The sequence below is a fragment of the Mustela erminea genome, chromosome 4 (genome assembly GCF_009829155.1).
Source record: "Mustela erminea isolate mMusErm1 chromosome 4, mMusErm1.Pri, whole genome shotgun sequence".
NCBI classification, from domain to species: domain Eukaryota; kingdom Metazoa; phylum Chordata; class Mammalia; order Carnivora; family Mustelidae; genus Mustela; species Mustela erminea.
Genome location: NC_045617.1, coordinates 129913594 through 129937911, shown reverse-complemented (window position 1 = coordinate 129937911; position 24318 = coordinate 129913594). Strand labels below are relative to the sequence as shown.

The 24318-nt window shown below is 42.1% G+C and overlaps 1 protein-coding gene across 6 annotated transcripts in view; it reads right to left on the bottom strand.

Annotated features, from left to right (window-relative positions):
* FARS2 (phenylalanyl-tRNA synthetase 2, mitochondrial) overlaps positions 1-24318 on the bottom strand; it is a 522892-nt gene that overhangs the window by 128299 nt on the left and 370275 nt on the right. For all 6 annotated transcript variants that reach the window (XM_032341009.1, XM_032341010.1, XM_032341013.1 and 3 more), the window contains one exon: positions 15868-16019. In XM_032341009.1, coding sequence (XP_032196900.1) covers positions 15868-16019 — 152 coding nt within the window. The remainder of the gene's footprint in view (positions 1-15867; positions 16020-24318) is intronic.

Below are 24318 nucleotides of genomic sequence, written 5' to 3'. Positions count from 1 at the left end.
CCCAAAACAATGGAGAACAGGGACTCAAATAACACTTCTGCATACGTGTTCCTACCAGCGTTATTCACAGTAGCCAAAATACGGAAACAACCCAAATGTCCACTGAGGGAGGAATGGGTAAACTGTAGTTTATATGTAGAATAGAAAATTATTCAGCCATAAAAAGGAATGAAGATTGCTACATGCTGAACGGTAAAAGAACCTCACAAACATGCTAAGTGAAAGAGGTCAGACACACACAATGGATCATACGGATCATACACAGTGTGAGTTCCTTTTCTACGACGTAGGCGGAATGCAGATTGGTGGCAGCCCGGGCTGGGGGAAGGAAGGATGGGGAATGGGAAGCAGCCCTGCAATGGGTGTGGGGTTTCTTTGGGGTGATGAAAATGTCTTGGATCTAGATAACCAGATAGATGTGGTGGTCACACAATACCGTGAATGTGCTAAATGCCACTGAACTGCTTACTCAAACATGCCTCATTTTGTCGTGTGAATTTCACCTGATTAAAAAAACAAAGCCAACAGAAAATTAAGTTTAGGGTAGCCCTTCCAAGGGGACACCATCTACACGGACACCAATTTCAAACAGATTTGTCAGACATCCTTGAATCTGAGACTTTGGGTTCAGGGGTAAAGTGCAGCAGAGGAGATCTTCTCCTCACATCCACTATGGACTGTATAGATCTATTTTCCACAAAATATACTCAGCAGATATTTCAACAGAATTTCTTTGGGGGGGTGGGAAGCAGGTTTTTAAAACATAATGCCAAGGCCCAACTTACACACAAATATAAAGTTTTGCAATTATTGCTGCTGTTTTATTCTAACTTTATTTTTCATGTTTATTGACAATAAGGAACTTTTAAAAACACCATCCAACTAAAATTATTAGCTACTCAAAGCAGCATACCAACAGATCATAGTAGCTATTTTTCACAGTTGCTTGAAAGTATGTCAGAATGACTGAATGTAATTTCAATTAAACAAATTTGCAATTAGGAGTACAATAGTTGCCTTGCCATTTTCCTATTACAGCACGAGCTAGAAGAACAAAAATCCTCCTGGTAGTACTCTAAGCAGGAAACCTAGCTAGAAGTACTATTTAAAGTAATTAAACGGTGTGATTACCATGTATAAAGTTGGTCCTATATTATAGGATCCAATTTCAATCTCCACCTGGTCCGGCCATTGGCCGAGCAAAGCTGTGTGAGGGACAGGATAGGCGGGACACAAGATCACATGATTTAAAGAAAGAAGGAAGGAAGGAAAGATGTGGAAGATCCTCCAGTACATGAAGATGTGGAAGGGCCCCTGGCTAAAATCTCTAAGACACATTTGTTTTCTTTTTCTTTCTTTCTTTCTTTCTTTTTTTTTTTTTTAAGATTTTATTTATTTACTTGACAGAGAGAGAGATCACCAGTAGGCAGAGAAGGAGGCAGAGAGAGAGGGGGAAGCAGGCTCCCTGCTGAGCCAAGAGCCCAATGCGGGACTCGATCCCAGGACCCTGAGATCATGACCTGAGCCGAAGGCAGAGGCATAACCCACTGAGCCACCCAGGTGCCGCAACACATTTGTTTTCTGAGAAGCACTTGAAACAGCTCTGCTCTGAAGGTTGGAGGGACCTTGAGTTTTGGTTTTCTATTAACTATTAGGATCTTTCCATCTTGAATATCTGTATTGATCTCCTTTACTTTAACTATGCCAAGAATAGCTTCAATTCAGACTAGTCTTCCCAAGAATTTGATCTGTTTAATATTGCCAGATATATTCCTGTATCAGATGTGATATCACATTATTTGGGATTCATATTTAAATAGGCTTTCTGGCAGTAGGAATCCTGCAACGAAGAAGTTCAACGTACAGGTATTCCTTGATTCAATCTAGGTTAAAAAAAAATAACATTCTAAATATAATCAAAATCTACTCCTCTCTGTTTCCCTTATGATATATGCCTCACACCTTCTTCTCCTAGCTTTATTTCTCTCATTTTGAGGAGGCTGTTTTTGCCTTGAGAGGTGAGCGGAGGTCAAGCCTAATTTTTTTTTTTTTTTTTTGTACTTGGTTGCACTTCTGTCCCCCGGGGTGGCTTCCTCCTTTGAAGCAGGAGGCTGTGTGCAGCCGAAGGGAAGTATACGTCACCTTAAGGAGTCTTCTCCCCCGACCCCCCCATACCATTTTAAGAAGTGCTGATCCAAGTATTGTTGAAATTCCAAATTCCGTTCATATTTTCAGGTCTTAATTGGCATGCCATGTCCTTTCTTAAGTTCAATACACTGGGCTATCTCCTCTGAAGTGCATTTAATGAGGCTTATCTTAAGTGGGCCACCCGAGTGCGGGAGACTAATCTCAAAGCCTTGTTCCTGTATAATTCCTGCTTCTCAGAGAGGGCTCCCCTGCCCTACCACCCTTTAAATGAGCTGGAGGGGAAGGGAACATACAAACAGGTAAGTGACTGGAAAGTGAAACTTCCCCACAACATTATTCCAAACCAACATCACCAAACACATAGCCATGAAGACCCAGGTCTAGGTGCCAGAGTTAGGACATTTTGTTTGCTCCCTAACACATCAACCCTCTGTATGTATCCATTATATCAAGTATTCTCTAATTACTAACATTTGTGGAATAAATATTTGTGAAGCCAAAACAAGGGGGAAAGGAGAAGAAATATGATTCACCAAAGTAATTCCTGTCCTTGAACCTGCTCCTAAAGGCTTCGGACTGGCCAAATCCATGTGGTCTTGGCAGGTCACTTGACTGCACTCTCTAATCTTGCTCGTGTAAGATGGACCTTCCATGCTTTCATGACCCAGCCTCTGCTCCTCTACCTGGACCTTCTGGGTCACCCTTCTTAATTCCTTCAACTCACTCGTTTTCTCTTCCATCCCTTTAAGCCTTTCCTGGAGTTCATTCTTTCTTCGCCTTCCCCTTCTCCTGTTCCAGACACACCCTGGGCATCTCAGTTCTGACCAGAGCGCCAACTGCCAACAGTATACTCTAATCTAGGCCTGTCTCTCATGAGCTCTTGGGTCGGCATTCCCAGGCAGCCCACCTAAAACTCAAGAGGACCGAAAGTAACCAAATAATCTCCACCAAAGCACTGCTCCCCAAACTTAACCCCTTACCTCAAGGTCAGCCCTCTCGTCCTCTCAGTCATACCACTCAGGACTTGGAGGTTATATTGGATTCCTTCATCTCCATGCTCACTTCTTCAATGGGCTCCACCATTCTTATGGATTTCAACTCCCAAATATCCTTCCCATTGGTCAGCTTCTCCCATAAAGCCCTGGCCACTGTCTCAGATCAGACTCATCTCCTCCATACAGATAAGCTATTAAGATGTGCTTCTCCATCTTTCCTACCTCTGGCTTTAGCCAGGGCCAATACAGTCTCAAGACAGATAATCACTTCCAAATTTGAAAACAGCTAAATTAGCACGTGACTTTTTCTACCAGAAAAGTCCACATGTGTATAAGGAAATGCAAGGCCTTTAAGATCTAGCTCCTCCCAAACCCTCCAGCTTCATTTCCGCCCACTCCGCCATGCTTCCTGTATGCTGGGCACAGTAAAGTATTTTCATCTCTCTCTCTTCCTGTCTTTGTGCATGTGGCCTTCTCTGCCTGGAATATCTTGGCCCATTCCATAGCTAACTCTTACCTGTTAGCTGAACCATGACCTGTAAACACTTCTTGATCATTTAGGGCAAGAGAGGTGTTACTCTTCCTTGAAATCATGGTGGTGCCATCCGTTATCTAAGACATCTCTCATATTAAATTGCAGATATCTATGTGCACTGACCCTCCTATCAGACTGTGAGCTCCTTGAGGACAAGAGCTCATTTTAAAAGTCATTTTTATATCTTCTGACCATAAGCATCACAGATAGCATTGTGCCACACCCATGGGAAGTGTTCATATTCATGGTCGCTAGGATGAAGGAATCACAACTTGAGATACATTAAGTTTTAGCTACTCTAGCTAAGAGGAAAAGAACCATTCAGAACCAGAATCAGAACAGAAACATCTGGAACTCAAGGGCCCCTGCAGCCTCAACTCTCTGGTGCTCCAGAGTTCTCTGGAAAAGAAGCTGATGACTTTGGCCTGTCACCATCTTCCTTCCTGCCCTCTTCCAACACCCTAAGTCTGTAATTACATGTCTTAGAACTCATTTGATCTCAAATAATGGAAACCCACGTTAAACCAACTTAAACAACAGGGGGTTACACTTGCTTAGGGAATCTGAGCAAGGAGTGGACAACTGAACTGTGGGAAGGGTGGAGTGTAGCTGGTCCCAGAACAGAATGGAACCGAGGACTCAACCACACCAGTTCTTCTCTCCATGTCATATCTCTGTTCTTCCGTTTCCTTCTCCTTCTCTGCTCACCACATTCACTGAAATGTGGCCAGAGATGGCTCCTAGATATATCATTCGCAGCCTAAGCTCTTTTTCGTCTTCCATCCAAACATTATGGAGAAAAGGCCTACTGGCCCAGCTTTACAAGGTGCGTACTCCTGAAGCAATCACTTAGGTCTGGGGACAGAGTCCCACTGGACCAGTGTGGAAGCTGTCCTATGAGCCAGGCACATGAGGGAAGAAGCTGCTGTTAGAAAAGGATGTTGGCAGCCATGTCAGGGATCCACTACTCCTACGACTCTAAATGGCATGGCGTAGGTACGTAGTGGTTTGGAAAGCCCACGTTCAAGAGAGCTAAGGCTTCTCTGCCCTCCTTGTACAGATAGCTTTTTTCTTCCTTTCATGTTACCTTCCTTCACAATTTTCCCTTGTTCCTCACCTGTGGCAAACAAACATACACACAAACACATTATAATTTGACTCCTTGAATTTCTCTTCAGCCCTGTGATTTCTGCTCTTCCAATCAAGGAGAGGGTTTCTTAGGTAATCATGGACAATTTGCATACTTCTAACACTTTTCTGATCCTGGGAGCTCAGAGTATTAAAATATATTTTACAGAGGATACAACCAATCTTCTTCAAAGGTACTTTTTTTTCCTCTTTCCTTTCTTCCTTTCTCCATGTGAACACTAATCTCAAAAACACTATTTTTAAACCAGCAGTTTACTCAGAATCCAACTTGCTATAATCCAATTCCTGTTCCTGAGGAGCCATCCTCACCCCCTACTCTGTTTCTCCTCAGTAAGAAACCATCATGACTGGTAGTAAAGGGTTCTGGTCACCCATCTGCAAAATGTGACCCAGTGGGGTCTCTTTCTGGTCTACAGAGAAATGGATGTCAGTTATAGCTGGAGAAAACATGATGTCGGTATGTTGTTCCTGGGTTTTCGTTCTTTTTATCATTCATTCATCATATGTTTATTGAGTGGCTGCTATATTTTATTCCTCAAATAGAGTAGAAAGTTAAAGTCCCAATGGCTGGCCATAACTCACAGTGCAGGGGTGGGAACTGTATGAATACAATGCAACGTGGAAATTGCCAGAACAGACGTGTTAGAAATGCTCATTCCACCATCACTGATATCATGTGTGTTGCCAGACAGATGACCAGCTAGGAGAGATTACTATATCTAATAAATGCTGGGATAAGCAATTATTCCAGTAAAATTCTGCATAAATGCATAGACCACAGCTGTCATCTCTTGCACAAATATTTCACCTGCTTCATTTTCACTGAGGGTTCCCTCTCTTCTCATCTTACTATTGTCACTTCCTGTCAGGAGGAAGGGGGTAACAAGAAAAGTGGCCGGATCTGTCAAATACATAATCTAAAAACTTTCGTGGGGTATTCTTTCTCCTCTGAGAAATATTAAGACATCTTGCAAAAATAGTTCTGTTCACAAAAGAGGAGAAGGTGACTGGCATTTTGTTGATTTTGTCCTCATTTCTGAACTTTGCTTCTGAGGAAGAGATTCTGGTCTGAACTCAGCAGGAGTCAGGTCTGCAATGGAATCCCGGAGCCTTTTTTGGCAGGGGTTTGCTTGGAGGGGAAAAGCCTCGAGGGAAGGGCTCTGCGGAGTAGGAAGGGACATGGGGCTCAAAGCAGAGCTGTGTGACAGGTGCCACACCAGCAAAGGAAGGCACAGCTCTGCCCAAACCTGAAACAGTGCAAGACCCCATGAAGACCCCCCAAAGTCTCATGGGTGTGCCGGCTGGGGCAGCAGCAGGGCTGGCAATATCCAGGAGGAAACCAGGGTCCCCCATGAATCACTGGCATGTTCAGGGGAAGTCTGCATAGCAAATGCGGGACACCCTTAGGGGCCTCCAGAAATACTTGATGGGAACTCTGCAGAAGGCTGAGGTCTCCGTGAGCAGGTGGCGGTGACATGCTGGGGAGATCTGAACAGAAGTTCCTCAATACATTTCCTAAGTGTCTGTCTAACTAGCCCTCTCTTGACCACAGCAGCCCCACTGGAACAGGATGCCCTGACTGGCACTACATTGCCTTGAGGTATCCTTCTCTTCCTCAGTAAATCTTCCAGAACATTCTACCTTGCTCTGTCCTCACTAGACACCTGATTAAATTCTGGTCATAGTCCTGCTTTCTGTGGCTCCAAACGACACTTGAGTAAGTAGATTCCCCCTTGGAGCTATAGGCTGTTAAAACAAAACAAACCAACAAAAAAAAACAAATCAAAGTTCCTGTTGGTCACCAGGCTTTCCCACCTTAAGTATCCCTTACATTCCACCCCCGCATCTGGACTCCAGATCCACCCCACCTCTAGGGGGAGGACAGAGCCCTGGGGCGGCAGCAGACTGTGTGCGGCCCTAAGCCCGGCTTCTCTGTGACTGCTCGTCTGCTCTGCCACCCACTTCCACCGGGCCTGCTGACCGCATGGCACCCTCCCAAATGTCCCCAATAAGAAAGGGGCCCTAGATCTAGGATGCGATTTGGACCAACTGTAAACACCACTGGTCCTTTCCCTTGGAGCTGACCCCTCATCCCTAGAGGTCTCTGTTTGCTTTTGCACACCAGCAGCTTAAGTCTCAGTTATGACCAAGCTAAGGAAGGTAACTAGCCCAAGGGACACTTGGACACCAACCCGGCCCGCGCACTGTGCATCCCAGCTGCATCCTGGCTGGAGCTGGAGCCGGAGGAATCGGCAGGTCTGCTGAGCCCATCTCTGCTGCTCAGAAATTCAAATAGGTCTCAGAAACTTTCTTATAAATCTCATCTTTAAAGACTCGACTCCAAGATCCATAATCAGGATAACCGTTAGGTTGTCCTGCGTAAGATTCTGAGGCTGCGCAGTGCCAGGCCGTATTTGGAGTCATAAATTTCTTGGTTACTAAGACATCCTCAGTAACTGTGAGGGTCACAGTACAGTCAAGGCTAAGCCTCTGTGTGGTGTGAAGGGCAAGGTCGCTGACCCCGTATGGACGGTGCAGCTGGGAGTGGGAGGCAGGCTCCCACTGCAGCTCTGGGATTCACGTTTGGGTGGTAGCTAGTTGAAAGAAGTGACCTTGTGACCTGGATAACAGATTTAAAGATCCAGAATGATGCAGAGCATGACTCCTGGCTGCCCAAAATGAGGGGTTGGGGCTGCCCCTCCCCATCACATTTCTGCCAATTCTGTGGCTGAGATTCCCCTCACAGGTTGTCCTTGGTGTGCATTTTAACTCTCATCTGATCGATTCTGTCGGGGGTGGGACAGGGAAACATCAAGGGAAGTGGGTTACTTCTGCCTTGCATCTTAGAAAGAGAGCATTCAGTCTCCACGCTGCAAAAAGGTGCACGGGATGCCAAGTGAAGATTATAGCCAAAGAATTCCCTGAAAACCGCTAATTGAAAGTTAAAGAGGGAAGAGCGGCTTCATGGTTAATTTTCGTGAAGGTGTGCATGCACACAGCAGATCACTGACGATCCAGCTCATTAAACGTCTGGCCCCTCTCCTTGTCTGGCTGTCAACGAGCAGTCTCTCCACTCCTTCTCTGCTCTGTGCCGAGACGCTGCTCCCAGGGCCCTGCTGGGTCAGTGCTGAAGGTAATGTCAAAGGCTCCTTCAGCAAATGGTGAAGTGCTAGGGGACAGGGCACGTTCGGGGGCTGAGCTAATTGTGTTTTAATTTGTCTAACGCTGGTGGCAAGCAGGGCTTCTGTGTGACCCCGAGAAAATGCACCCCTCCTGGGCCGCTTTAAAAAGAAGGCTTTTAGGGAAGGAGCTAAAGGGAGGAAGGTAGGGAAAAACAAATACCCAGGCTAAAAATAGTGTTCTTAGAATTGCTTTCTGGGCTGTCTGAACCACAACAATAAAAGTTCTTAGACTCACGCCACCAGCATTGCAATAAAAGTGAAGAAAGGGAAAGCAGCCAGGAGTGTTCTAAAGCAGGCCTGGCCGCCCCGAGCCAGCTCCCTGGTACCGCATACTGTCAGTTTCAAGGGGACACAACTTCTGACAAGCTCTCTCAAGATAAGCTGTCGCTGGCTTTTCATTGCTGGCCAAGCTTTAAGTTCAGATAACTGCACTTCTTTGGCTCTGTCACAAGAAACAGGACCAGGGAGTGATCTGTAAACCGGAGATGTCACCGCACCTGCCACCAGCCATGGCATTTTCCCAATACAGAACCCAGAGAACAGCCATACTGACGACGCGGCTCTGCTGACCAACATCTATGCCACTTTATGAAGTATTTTTATTTTTTTATGATTGAACATGTACTCCTTAAGCTTCAGGAAGAACATGGATTATTTCAGAATGATAGTTTTATATGAAGTCTCACTCTGCTTCCCGCGATGACCAGAACTTCCTAGTTGTATGTATTTGGCGGCCAAATCCAAGACTCCTGGCTGTGCCGAGGTTACTCTTTAATAAGCAAGATGGGCTGACTGTGAAAGTTACTGGTTTTTCCTGTGATAGCTATTAAATTTTTTTTTTTTTTGAACCAACTCTGTGCTGTTTTCAAAGCATTTCACACCTATAGGCTCACCTAATCTTTGCAGCTGCCATTTCTGGCTGATGTTAACACCCTTGGTTGGCAGATGAGGAACTGAGGTCAGAGAATCCCTTTATGGGACTTCTAAGATGTGAAGGGCCAAGACTCTGCTGATGGCCTCTGCCTCTAAATTCTGAGCTCTTTCCACTGGCCTACATTGCCTCTACCTTTTAGGTCATAAAATACTTCCAGCAATTTAACAAAAGCTCCTCTAAGGAACGAAGAAGGATCAATGAGCCATCCACCAAGCATCACGCAGGCAGCCAGCCTCCTTCCAATTTAAACACTGTAGGAAGACAGAAGTGAGAGACTATGCCATAGTGCCCTACGGAGTGTCCATCAAGCGGAATAGCCTGGAAAAGTTTAAGTGCACATAAGGAACACAAGATATGAATGAGTCAACATCAGGAGCAGTTACACAGAGCTCTGAGGAGCAGACTGGTGGGGGATGGGGGAAGGAGGTCCACACCTACGAGGCTAGTTCTGAAAAAATGTCCCATGAACCCTTCTGGTTGTAAATGTTCAGACTGTGGTTCTGTGTTCTGGAAAGTGGGGCTGAGCTGTTTTAGGAGTGGTCCCTGGCTGAGAGGAGCAAGCGGAGGGATAGAGCCAGAGGTACCTGGTTTCAAAAGATCTCTAGCCCTTAGACCTGCCCTGGTTCCAAATGGGTTTCCTGTTCTGATTCAGGCGTTTTCTTAAATAAATCCCGTCTGTCTTAAAGTGGCCGCCCTGAGTGAATCTGCCCCAGAAACAAAAGAACATAACAACTCAGGGTTCTTTTCACAGGAACTGAAGGTTTCTACTCGGAGGCACTCACTGAGAATGAGCTGTGTACACCTCATTCACAAGGTAGCAGAAGGGAGACAGACATGCAGAGTTCGCTGTCTCATCTCCTGGGAAATCTTCCCAGACCAATGGCTGCCCTGCTCTGAACCTATAGCCCTGAACATTGCCCCTCAGATGGGGAAGGCTTGTGGGGCATCAGACACATGCAAGAAACTGTGCAGGCCACACACGAGGCTTAACCTACCTTATTATCACCTTCTGTTTTTTATTGCTAGTTCACTCTTCTTGCGTTATTTAGTCCCACAAAAATTGGGATCTTTTCCCTTACTACCCACGTGGTCCCAATGAGCCCAATGTGTCCTATAACATAGGAACTTGAGAAGCGATTGGTTAACATTCTTACAACAGGCCTCTGCGTGAAGTTCAAGGCAGTCTGAAAATGGCAGTGCCTGAGTCGGAAGCTATTGAGTTCAGGCTACAGAGAAAACAAAGAAAGCTCCATATAGACAGTAAACCTACCGACCTATAAAACAAGGTCAGAGGCCTGTCCCTTTGACTCATGTGGCTAATTAGAGCGAGGGCAGACACCTGATTCCAGGAGAACCTGTCCTCCAGCTGGTCAGTGACCTCTGACTTGGCCAGAAAATCTCAGGCCGGTGAGACTCCTTTGTCGGGAATGTCAGAATTGGGCAAAGTGCTAGCAAATGGTGCTGAGCACTGACACCTGAAGGTCATTTAGACTTGGGGGCTGAGCAGGGCATTCTGAGCTCCGCCAAATACAGAGAGAGCACAAGCTATATGGTGGAAAGCAGGAAGCACGGGAGAGCCGGAGAGGGCATGAGGAAATAAAACATGACAGAGAAGCAGAAATTGGTAGACAAACCCCAGAAAGAGCAATGGAGACAGAAAGGTCAGACCCTGCCCTAGCTCCAGCTCTTTCTGAAGCCTAGCTGGGGTGCCCAGCTTTTCTGATGTTTTGTCATGTGTGTTTCTTGGAACCACAAGAAGTCCTGCTGGAACACCTCCCTCTTGTAAAGTCCTTCTGTCCCTTTTCCCTGCTGGTCAGAACACAAAAGTAAAGCATGGTTTTAAGAAATAATATTTTTTAGAAGACATAAGAAATTCTCCACTAAATAATATCCCAGTGGTTCTCAACTGAGGGCAATTTTGCCTGACAGGGGATATCTGGCAATGTCAGGAGGCATTTTTGGTCATCATAAGGTGCTGGTAGGGGTTGAGACTGGTCAGAGGTACTGCTGACATCTTGGGGTGCACAGAACAGCCCCCCCAACAAAGAATTATCTGGCCCCAAATATCAGTAGTGGAGAGGCTGAAGAACCCCACTCTAGACCAGAAGGCTGATAATACATAGCATACATCATTCCGGGATCAAATGTCATCTGGCGCATACACATGAAGAAAGTCAAGACAGGGAAAATGTAACGATATGAAGAAATGTGGTGTTAGGGTGTTGACGTGATGGGTGAATCTCCACCTTTTCATTTTTAAACTTTTATGTTTTTATTGGATGCAATTTGACAAAGCAAAAGCAAACATACGAAAGAAAGAAAGAAAGAAAGAAAAAGAAAGAAAGAAAGAAAGAAGGAAAAGGAAGAAAGAAAGAAAGAAAGAAAGAAAGAAAGAAAGAAAGAAAGAAAGAAAGAAAGGAGAAAAGATTAAGGAAGGAAAAACAAGAGGAAGGGAAGAAGGAAGGAGAAGTCACCCCAACTGCCTTATCCACAGGGACGCCTGCCCCCATGCTGTGGCCAATTAGGAGCAGGTAATACCCGCGATTCAAATCCACTGAGAAGGGGGGCCAGCCACACGGAGAAAGTGCCTCTCTTGGTGAAGTCCCTCTTCGGCACACCATGAAAAACTGCCGACAAGTGCTCTGGTACCAACCTATGCTAAATTTGTTCCAATTCAAGTGGTTAGTCAGGAAGAACAGAACCATTAACTGGATCAAGGAGGCCTGAACAGAGCTGGCACTCGCCTTCGGTGGCACTCGCCTTCGGTGGCACTCGCCTTCGGTGGGACTCGCCTTCGGTGGGACTCGCCTTCGGTGCCCATGGCTCAGGATGCTTGCCTCTAGCATCTCAGCCCCAACCAGAACCTGGCTTGGGTTCATGGATTCAGGAAAGCATGTCCATGACTGAGCAGAATGCATGGAGTGAGCAGCAGCCCCAGAAACATGGAGGAGGTCTATGAGAAGCACTGATCTGGGGACATGGCCAGGGAGCACCTGCTATAGACACCTGGGGCATTCTCCCCACCAACCATTTCTTGTAGTCCAGTCAAGTAAGTCTTTTAAATCCCCCAATTCTAACTTCCGAAAGCCTCTACCTTGAGCTCAATCTAAATCTGTCCTATCTGAGCCGCATGGGCTAGAACAAAAAGTCATCTTCTTCTAACCTGAACAGCTGTTATCTGTGACCATTCAGGACAGACTATTATCTGTAACCCAGAAAAATGTGCCCATTTGTCTATCATTATGAAATTAGGTTCCTATTCAGCTGTTGTGTCTCCCTGAGGCATCTTGGAATTTGCTCTTGTTCGCAAGACATGGCACCTAATTTGTTAAAAAAGAAAAAAAGACATAATTTGTTCAACTACTTGTTTATTTCGAAGAGTCTTTCACGCACTACTAGCATTCTCAGTTCTTGATGTTAGGCAAAGAAAGGGTCAGAGCTCTTTAGACTACCTAACAATATTTAATCTAGTATTTAATTTATGCATTTAGAAAATAAGTAAGTCCTAAACTCCAGATAGGCACTGATGAGTACAAGATCAGGTGACCCTCCACTTGCCACCACCCAAGTCAGGAACTCTTACTGGAAGGAGAAGAGGAGGGTGCAGGGTGCCCGAGGAAAAAAGACCTCCGAGAGGAGAATTTTAGAATATATGAGCAGGGGTCAGTTAAAGAATTGTATGTGGCTCCCTCCTGTATATCAGGGGTCAGCAAACTATGGGCCAAACCTAGCCCATCACCTGTTTTTGTAATTAAGGCTTTGCTGGAACACAGCCATGTTTGTTAGGTTCATTTCGTCCATGGCTTTTACAATAGCAGAGTAGGGCACAGGTGTTGCAGAGACCCTATGGCCCTCAAAGTCAAAACTATCTACAAACTGGCCCTCAACAGAAACGGTTTGCCACCCTCCTACCCTAGATATTTCCTGAGGGTCTTTAGTCAGTGAGTCACTATTACTAAATAATGTGTCCCTTTCTGTAAGTCTATCCTTTCCCTCAGGGCTGTAATAGTGAAGTTTACCTTTGGTTGTCAGTAACAAAGATCTAAAAACCAGTGGCTTCAACAAGATACTTGTCTCTCACATAAAAGGCCAGGGCTGAACTGACACTCCAGTGCCAGAGACCGAGGTTGTACTCGACACAACTTCCATTGCCAAGGTCATACCATGGTCCAAAATGGGTGCTGAAGTACCAGCCATTACATTCACATCCAAATGGCAGGAAAGAAAAGGACAGCCTCAACCCAACTTTTCAGGGAAACTTTCAGAAATACCTAAACACCTCTACTTATGGGTCATTAGCTAGACTTGGCCACAAAGATACACCTAGTTATAGTGGAGGCTTAGCTGGCAAGCTGCTTAGACAAAAAAATCAATGCTACATTATTTTTTAAATGGGGGATTGGATATTGAGAGGTAATTAGCAACCTCTGCCTCAGAAACCTTACTCCAAACAGAAAGGCCCTTATTGAGACAGGTGTGCACTCTGGGCAGGCTAATCATTTGGCATAGCTTCAGAATAATTGGCCTTAAATATCTGTTTAACATTCACTTAAAAATGGTAAGGTCAGTGCCAATAAAAAGTATGTTTTTGGTTGGTTGGTTGTTTTCAAGTTCCCAATCAAAAATACTGTGGTACTGAGTCCACAGTGGAAGCAACTGGACAGATTCTCCTTTCATAAACTAGAATATGGTTGTGTGTATAGACCTGCATCAGTAGAGCACTCCTATACAGTCCAGTGATTTCTTTCTTTCTTTTTTTTTTTTTAATGGAATATCTGCCTGCCCGGTACGTCCATGGTCAAAGGACTCCAACGTTACCTCACTCTCACAGCAATTTCTCCAATTAGCATGCCCATTCAGCATTTACTCTCACCAACACAAATCACTTCCCAGTCCGAAAATCCTAGTATTTACCTGAACCCAAAACCACACTTATTCCCACATCCAGGCCATTACAGCTCTCTCCAACCTTTAAGATCTGATCATCTCCCACCAGAAGGGGCTACTCCTCTATCTTTTGACACTGATGATATGAGAGTAGAGGCAGGGCTCAGGCAATGGCAGGCAGCAAAAGCTTGAGAAGTACAAAATTAGGAATGGATTCTGAATCCTTAATTCCCATGGGTTTTTTACATATTAAACAACAATGGGGAAAAGATAACAAGTCATGTCCTTTTGGTATCTCAGTTACTAATGAATAATCAGTCTTGGTCCTACACTTTCCCTCTTCTTCAATAGTAAGTAACTGGAATTTCACTATAACATGCAAATTCCTAGAAATTTCTCTCACAGAAAAGACCCAGACTGAATGGGTCTTCCATCGTGTCAAAAACCCAAGCTGCTCCATATATACTGTTTTCTGGAAAGTTAGGGAAGAGACATCATCTGCAAACTCTAAAATATATTTAAAGGCTGCCAAAAGCCGCTGAAAGCAAGTAGAAGCTAATGAGATGGGAAGGAAGGAAACACATGCAGTGGCATTTCTCCGAAAATACCAGCAAAGACACATTTCTCAGACCTGAGGGTTATAATCTGAAGTTCAAAGTCTTTATCACCAATAAGTGCTGAAACTGAAGTAAACAAAGGCGGATCTTCTGTTTGTAAGAAGAGAGGATTTGGGGCGGGAGGCAGAACTACACAAGGAATCAATGAGATGAATGAGCCATATTCAAAGAAAGAGTTATTTCTTGGCACTGGAGAGGATAAAAGCCATAGATTGGTGAGGACGGTTAACATGAACGATCACCCTGGCCCCTCCCTGCCATGTCAACACCCACACTCATACCTCAACTTTGTGCCCACAGCTGGTTCAGAAAATCCAATGCCATTCAAATACAAGTAACAAAAAGGCAAAGCATATGCATACCACAGGTACATCAATTTAAAAACTGGGGAAAAAATAAGGAAGATGAAAGAAAAACTTATTAACAAAGAAGTCATAGAAAAAAATGTTGCCACTGGATCGTAAGAAATTGCTGGGCAAATACCTTGCAATAAATTTTAAAAACCAAATGAAGCAATTCCTCTATGAAGTAAAACTACAAATCAGAAATAATTCAGAGAGGAAAACAGAAGAAACTGAAATGTGAGCTTGCCGAGCTCATAAAAGGGGGAAAAGCAACGTAATCGAAGATGGAGATGAGATGTGAGCGAGGAGGAAGAGACTGCAGGCAACAGTAAGGGACAGACAAGACAGCAATGAGAAAAGCATTCAAAATGAAGTGGAAATGAGTTTTAAAACATTAGAGAGAAAGTAATAGGTAGAGAAGTCACATACAGGAGAGCCTTCTTATGCAGAAGTGGAATTCCGGAAGAATGAAATAGAGTGGAACAATGGATCAGAACAAATCCTTAATGATACAAGTCAAGAAAACTTTTCTAAAACCAAAGTAGAATCAAATCTGATTCGTGTAAGACTACAGGGCGCATGCGTGCACACACACACACACACACACGCCCCAGGGGAAAACAGGCCCACACCGAGATGGGTCCTGATTAAGTTACTAAACTTTATCCTAGGACCTAGCGGCCAAAAGCTGTATTAGGTTAATAAATATTCACTGAGAGACTGACAGAGCAGCTTTTTCTCCACAAACCCCTGTTTCTGACACATCTCCTCTGTTCCTGGGATGTGATAATGGTAAGAAATCACTTCTAAAAACAATACTGAAAAACTCCAAGATCTTTAAAACATTCTGTTTCACATATTTACTAAGGCAGGAAAGACTAAAATTGTATTTTAGAAAGATTTTCAGAAAGGACTGATATAAAAGTCTTTTCTAATAAACTATATATTCATGATAAATTCTGGAGACATTCTGTCTCATATGCACTGAGTTTCAGCAAAATTTTATTATATATTTCCATACGCCATTTGTCACATAGAGACAAGAAAGGGTTAAAATCAGAAAGTTTTTTACTTACTTTGGATGTTTAAACTTGTCTATCAGATCAACTCTTTCCACCAGGTCTCCTCCAATTGTCCGTACCAAGTCATAGAAATCGTTTTCTATATAATTCTCAGAGGGCAACCAGAATGAGATGTCATTTATCACAGCGGGGTATTTGCTAAAAGGCTAACAAAACAAGAGAAGAAAAGATAGATTGATTTGTTAGTTGCCTGAGAATGTTTAAATTTTTCATAGAAAGTTATACTTGGCTAATTAGGAAATGCTGGTAAAACATTATTTCTGCACTTGAATTTTCAGGAACAAAATAAACTTAAAAGATAAGCCAATATTCAAAATTAGCAAATTCCATTATGAATGTTACAGATTCTTATCACATTCATGTGTAACATTACCATATATTATATTTATATAACCATTAATGTTCAATTTAGTATAAAACAATTTGAATATACCATATTTCAGTTTTTTCATTTGAATACTAGAGGAGAAAAGTTCAAATTTAATTAACAAGTGATTCATTAACTTCCTGTGATATTTTCAGAAAGTCATTTTAATAGAGAAATAAGTAAAGGCTTGTCAAAATTGATATTTCAATTAGTAATGTCATTATTTGTTAGTATTTCTAATTATTAGAATAAAGGACTGGGATGATAAGTAGTCACTTTGGGAGTTATTTTTCAAATAATGGCTCTAAGGATGGATAAACACAAATGTAGCCATTTCCCCCATTTTATCCTATTTTTCCCAGTTTATTCAAGCTTATCATTATTTTGGATATACAGTTAAAATTAGATACTTTTAAAAGGTATTGCCTTTGTTTACATGGCTTATACACACACACACACACACACACACAAACACATACACACACATATATATATATAATAGGTGTTGGTCTGTAAGTTACTGTTACAATAAAAAATGTTCTTTATATAACTATGAAGTCTTCAGGGGAGATGTGCTGAAGTATAAATAAATCTGTTAGAAAAGCAAATTTATAAACTGGTTTATACCAAGCCTGATACCACTATAAACCCTTTGGTGAATCACTGATCAGAATAAGTATAACTTTTTAAAAGGCAAAACCTCTGAAGAACCAAATACTCACACAAAAAATGATTATTCAACTTGAAATATCAATAAAGTTGTCAGACAAATGCATCGGTTCAGAACACACATTTCAAATGAACATAATAAAGCTACTATGTAGGTGCTTTTGACAAAATACCGTGGCCTCTGAAAAACATCCTTGGTTTTTCTCTCCTCCGGCAAAATCAAAATCCTGTAGTAAATCACCCATGGGTCAATGTAACAATATAGGAGTATGGTGATTGCACCAGTTGCTTTTCCCTTGGACAACATCTTCTGCCACTTCAGGAACATGGAAATTTAGGGAGTTTGGATAAAAGACTGGGATTGCCAACAATTAGCATGTAATGCCCTCTTTAGTTGACCCAAGCTGAGGTACCATTGAGTTCTGAAGACAGACATGGCAGGTGCCCACCTGAGCAGCTGTGTCAGCAACCCACTGACAACAATACGGTAATAACAAAATAAGGCTGTCAGCCAGACTAGAGGTCCCCGAGACATAAAAAGATACATTTTACAGTAAATTAGAGTTTTAAAAACCAAGGAGAAAAGCCCAGACTGCTGTACTGCAAACTAGTTCAAGTTAACGAATTATATATAACAAGTTTAAAGGAATGGATTACCTAAAGGAAGCATTCACTATACTAATTGGTATATGTCAGATATGGGATACCTCCTAGTGGCTTCTACTCCTTTGAAGGGGAAAATAAAAGTCTGTTTTGAAAATGAGATAACTACAGACCTATGGCTATTGGAATGTAGGATTCCTGATGCTTAGCCAGAGGTGGTATTAAAAACTTCTAGTGGCTTCCCACTATTTTAGGATAAAGTCCCCAATTCTTGAAAAGTTCTAGCTCTCTCTGTTGTTCTCCAGGCTCACACCAGCCTGGCTTATTTGGTTCTTGAACACACTAAGCTCCTTCCTCCAGACACTGATTCTCACCCTCCCTATCCTACTTCTGCCCCTCAGTTACCACGTTCGCCTCCAACCCCCACAACTTCAGTAGTCCCTTGCTACAGCAGCCTGGACTTTTCTTACATAGTACAATTCAATAGTACAATTCATAGTACAATTACAATTCATTCTTGCAATTATTTATGTAGTTACTTAATGTCTGTCTTCCCAGTATATTTCAGTTTTTGAGGGTGGGGTGTGTATCTTCTTTTTACCTCAAACCTCTCTTACCCTGCACAGGTCCCGTGACACTGCAGGAACTCCTCCAGGGCTCATGACAAGGCTACCTTGTGTGAGCGATGACCATGTTACAGTGAATCAGCTTAGCTGTTCTTTCTTCTTCAACCCGCCCAGCTAATGGACATGGCAGGGAAATAAGGCAGAGAGACTTGCCTCTATCCCTGGCTATGCTGTGATAAGGAGAGAGTGACCACATGCAATGACAAAGAAGAGGCAGACAGGCAAAGTGATTTGGTAGGAACTTGATAATCCACAATCTTAGAACCAGATAATTTTAGAACTGGGGGGAAAAAAAAAAAACTGTTAAACTAAATGAAGAGGTAAACTGAGGCAAGCTCGAATTACCAGAAACTGAGATTATTAAGGAAGAGCAGAGGAGTGCAATTCAGAAAATGCATGCTGGGGTGCCTGGATAGCTCAGTGGGTTAAAGTCTCTGCCTTCGGCTCAGGTCATGATCCCAGGGTGCTGGGATGGAGCCCTGCATGGGGCTCTCTGCTCAGCAGGGAGTCTGCTTCCCTCCTGCCTGCCTCTCTGCCTACTGTGATCTCTGTCTCTCAAATAAATAAATAAAATCCTTAGAAAAAAAAATGCATGCTGCATGTGAGTCTGTTGAGGGCTGGGGCAGCTGTATTAATGGGAAGGAGAGCCCAGAGAAGACAAGCCAGCCAGAGTCCAAGCAGGGAGTTCACTGGCCAGAGGATGATGAAAGGTTCTTGGCAGATGTTCACTGGTCAGGAGATGAATCTCAGTCCTCTGTAAATCAGGCATTTACAGGGAATCAGTCTCTTCATTCTCAAGTTCCATTCTTCTGAGGGAGCATGTGTGGGATTCTCCATATCATATCTTCCAGTTCCAGTTTAGACTGAAATCCTTTCACAGGTCTTAAATAGCATCTGGTATTATTTTTGTTTTCTCATTTCTCTTCTTGATCTAGATGAGCAATGTCTATTTTATTAGTTTTATCAAATAACCATGAATTGATTTATTCTTTTGAGATCCTCTCTATAATTCTCGTGGCAGTTGTTTTTTGTTGTTGTTGTCATTTGTTGGGTTTTTTGATCAAAACTATAGTTATCGTAGAGACTTTAAAAGTCACAAGTCAATATTATGAACTACTTAAGAACAATGAGTTTGAAAACTTTGATTAAATGATAATTTTCACTCAAGACAGAAAATTTAAACTGATTGATAATGTACCAAATTGAATTATCAGTCAAATCTCAAAAGAAAAGTGTTAGACTTAGATGGTTCATACTATAACTATCAAATATTTCAGGTGAAGCAGTCTCTTTAACACCCAAACTATTTCACGAAATAGAAAAGGAGGGAAAAATCAATTAATCTCATTGAGTTTATAAACTTTAAGCCAAAGCTGGATAATCACAGAATAACTGAAAAAAAAAATTGTAGACCAATTTCACCTTACAACCTACATAAAAAATCCTAAATATAACTTCAGCAAATACAATTAAACAGCATATTGACATAAGAACACAAAATGACCAAGTAGAGTTTATTATGGAATAATTGGAATGCTCTGAAACCAAAAACAATCTACCAATCAACATGTAAGGAAAAAAAACAACACTGATTTTTTTTTTTTTCCAGAGAGAGGAAGCATTTGATAAATATAATACTTATTCATAAATAAGAAAAAAAGAGTTTTTTGGCAAACTATAAATAGAAGGTAACTTCCTTCCTTCCAAGATATTTACTGAAAACCTACACCAAACATATTAAAATTAAATTTTTTTAGAAAGCATTCAAAATAAAGTCAGGAGCAACAGAAGGATACCCTCTCTTGCCCTTGCTCTGTCACATTATAAATCCTAACCCAAGGGAGGAAACAGGAACAGCTATTGGAATGGAACAAGGCAAAATTTGTGATCATCATGTGAATCTTCCTTACTAACTATATAACTTGAACAAACTGCTTATCTCTGTTTTCAGTTCTTTCACCTGAAAAACAGAGGATTATTTGTACTTATATAATAATTACTATTTTATTTATATCATTAGACATGCAATATCCAAGAGTTAAAGTGAATGAACTGGAGGTACATATATCACTATGGCTAAAATATAAAAAAGTGTATGTTGAGTTTCCCAAAAAAGTAAGTTGTATTGTATCATATCTATAAGGAGTTTTAAAACGGGCATGGCATGTCTCCCTCCCAATCCCATCTTGTTTCATTGATTCTTCTCCTACCCACTTAAGCCCCCATGTTGCATCACCACTTCTTCATATCAGGGAGATCATATGATAGTTGTCTTTCTCTGCTTGACTTACTTCACTGAGCATGATATGCTCTAGTTCCATCCATGTTGTCGCATAAGTGACTCTTAATCTCACAAAACAAACTGAGGGTTGCTGGGGGGAGGGGGTTTGGGAGAAGGGGGTGGGATTATGGACATTGGGGAGGGTATGTGCTTTGGTGAGTGCTGTGAAGTGTGTAAACCTGGTGATTCACAGACCTGTACCCCTGGGGATAAAAATATATGTTTATAAAAAATAAAAAATTATATTAAAAAAACAAGCATGGCATTAATAAATAATTACAGATAAATTGTACAAGTTGTATTACAATAGATGTGGGAAGGCTACACTGGACTTCAAAACAATGATTAACTCTGGGGAAGAAAGGAGAGCATTTGAGCAGGGATTTTGCCTTTATCTTTAAGATGCTCTGTAGCAAATGCACTGAGTGAGCTCTGCATGCTTGTGGCGTTGGCCTGACCTCACACCCGTTAGTGTGGTCAGCCAAACTCCGTCTTTATTCTCTTCATGAATAATGATGCTAAACACCCCTGTAATCCCCCTTCTTATCAGAGAGTAGCAAAAAATGCCACCTGCAAACATGTCACATTGGTATAAGGTTTACTCTGAGCTCAAAGCAACTGAAAGGAAGCTGATACAAGAAAAGCTCTCAGCTCAGGGGGCCAACACAACACAGGCACACAATTTGCCTAAGAGCAGGACAAAAAATTTGCAAAGGTGCCCCATCTCCCCTTACCAATCACCTGGAGAGAACTCTAGACCCTTATCAGCCCAGAGATAACACCAGAAAGCTCTATACCAAATTTGACTAAGAGGCCCTTACCTTCTGTTAGTTTCCCATATATTTACCTTTCCACAACTGGCCACCTCTAGAGACTCAAGATCCTTTTCTTTGCCTTGTTACTTTCTCTAAAAATTCATTGCTCTTTTGCTCAGCTGCTATATAAGCCCAATTACCAACCAAGACTTTGAGTTACTCCTCTCTGATACTCCTCTATGTTCCATGCATGATGCAAATGTTAATAAACCTGTTTGTTCTAATCTGTCTTTTGTTGCAGAGCATGAGCAGATGCCTATCGTTACATTTATTGCATTCTGGCTACCTCTAATGGTGTTGGAATAATATCCTTACTTTGTAATCCTGGGACTCTATAAATGTTTTTCACAGTTTGCCCTTTTTAAAACCTCTCCTCTTTGCCAATTATTGACCATTCCAACCCAAGAAATGTTTTATTTCCTGTTTGGGGTTGGGAGACAGAGTAATCATGGAGTTATGTGCCACCCTATCTTCAAGTCCTCCAACTGTATCGAATGCCCCTACTAGGTTCATGTCCCCGTCATTGTCTTCCAGAACCAGAATTAATGTCTGGTTTACCTGTGTAGCCCAGCCCCACCCACTACAGCGCCTAGCTAATAAATGCCAGCTGAACTCACGTTGGACTGACTACTTTATGCAGTCTGTGTCCATACTTCCCAAATTTTCCAGCATAGTTTGGACTTTTAAAATAATAATTATGATTCCAAAAAGGACAATTCTCCATGCCATCTGGGTCACATAAATTTGGTTTTTGAAGTTGTTTTCTTCCTTTTTTCTTTTCTTTGAAATACTTTTGCTTGTTAAGTTTTACATCCATATCCCTTTACTCTTCCCACTGGCCCCCACTTCCCTTTAAAAGGCTCATTCATGTCTTCAGACCCAAGTCTCTAGACTTGCAGGTAAGAACACTGGCAGCTGAAATGTCAGAGGCCAGGTACTTAAAAAGAGACAGACAAAAGTGGATTGCATTTGTCCCCTGCTCTAATTAATTCCTTTTATCTTCATTATTTCTCTTCTTACTTAATTGGTTTTATTCTGTTCTTCCTCCAGCTTAATTAGGTGAAAAAATAACCCATGTATTTTGGGATTTTCTTAGTTTTGAGTAAAAGCATTTAAGGCTATAAATGTTCCTCTAAATACCTCTTTAGATATATCCCACAAACTATGTCTTTTCCTAGTTTTTCTCCTTTCTTGTATTCTATTGGTCAATTTTTAAAAATAGTCTAATATTTTTCTCTCTTAAGTATAAAAAGCTGTAAATTATATGTCTATTTTTTAAAAGATTTTATTTGTTTATATTAGAGAGAGACGGCATGAGTGAGGGGGGAGGGCCAGAGATAGAGGAAGGAGCAGACTCCTGGCTGAGCAGTGAGTCCATCATGGGGCCCAATACCAGGACCAGGGATCACGACCTGAGCTGAAGGCAGATTCTTAACTGACTGAGCCACCCAGGATCCCCTATATGTCTATTCTTTATGAAATAATAGACATAATAGACATAATATACTCACATACATGTGCGCACACACAAATACCCTTTTATAAACTGATCCAAAGCCTAAATTTATTTAGGATCTCTATTCTGTCTTAAATAAGACAGAAACCTTAGTTTTTGTATTTTGTTTTTTTTTTTAAACAGCTCTTCTCCCCAACTATTGGATTTTTATCCTTTAAAAAGCACACACAAAATAATCAGCTATTTAAGACAATGATTAGTTCAAGCTAAAAGTTGTATTTAATTTTATATTCACCCTCTTTGTTGGGAGACAATTGTCCATGGAATTTCCACACAACCTATAAGCCACTTGTATCAACAAACACCCTTGGAAGACAGAGGCAGTCTCTCCTGGGGGAAGAGAGAAGATTTGCTTTTTTCCCCAGGATAATAAGAACAATGTCTCCCTCAGGGGCAAAGCTAGGGCAGGCTGGCTCACAGCCTCTTTGAAAGAATGGAAGGGAAGCAAGCAAACAAACATAGTCCAAGAACAAAACGATGGTAGAACTCGATGGTTTTCAGCTGCACTCTAAGCCCAGCCTGGGAGCAGCAGTGACCTGGGCTGCTCTGCATCGCCCTTTGGGGTTTGGGGGTGTAGGAGAAGCAATGTGAACAGGAAGCTCATGCTGCCTTAATAGTCCTCTGTCTCTGACCCAGGAGCCTCTCATGTCTTCTGCCAGCAGCCAGGAGACTGTGGCAGACACCTTGTGACCTTGCAAGCAGGGGGAAACCATAGGCCTTTCATAGCTTTTGACAGCCTTCCTTCCCGCGCACTTTTGTATGTGTACATGAACATCCTTTAATCGTCTCTTCAGTGAAAGTATGTGGGAGGCAAACTCTCAGTATTTACATGTCTGAATCCCCTCATACAAATAATTTAGTGGAGCACAAAATAGCAGGTTTATAATTGTCTCTCCTTGGCACTTTGAAAATATTTTTCTAGACTCATTATGCCGATGACAAGTCTGCTGTCAGTCAGCGCCGTTTCTTCCTAGGGAAGCTGTCTTTTCTTCCTGGCAGATGTGAAGAGTTTTATCTTTATCCTAGATGCTCCGCAGTTTGATTCGGATTAGGAATGGTCGGCATTTATCTCCATTCATTCTGCTCAGCATTCAGTGTGTGCCCACAATTGAAGGGCTCATGTTTTGTCCCACTTCGGAAAAATTCCAGCCACTCCCTCTGTGCCACTCTTTTATTCTCTTCTGGAACTGCAGTAACACATATTGTGGAAATTCTTAATCTATCTTCTCTTAATTCATGTTTTTAATGAATTTACATACTTGTGCTGTATTCTAGGTGAGTTCTTCAGTAATACCTTAATTTCCTAATTCTCTTCTCAACTGAGCCTCGTCTCATCTGTTTTTTCTTCTTTATTTCAATGAATCTGTTACTCATTGCTGATATTTCTAGTTGTTTCTTTTTCAAATCTATTTACTCTCCATTTCTGCCTGGTTTTGCCCCTTACTCAGTATTTCCTGTTCTTTTCCTTTTGTATTTTTTTTTAAAGATTTTATTTATTTATTTGACAGACAGAGATCACAAGTAGGCAGAGAGGCAGGCAGAGAGAGAGGAAGAGAAGCAGGCCTCCT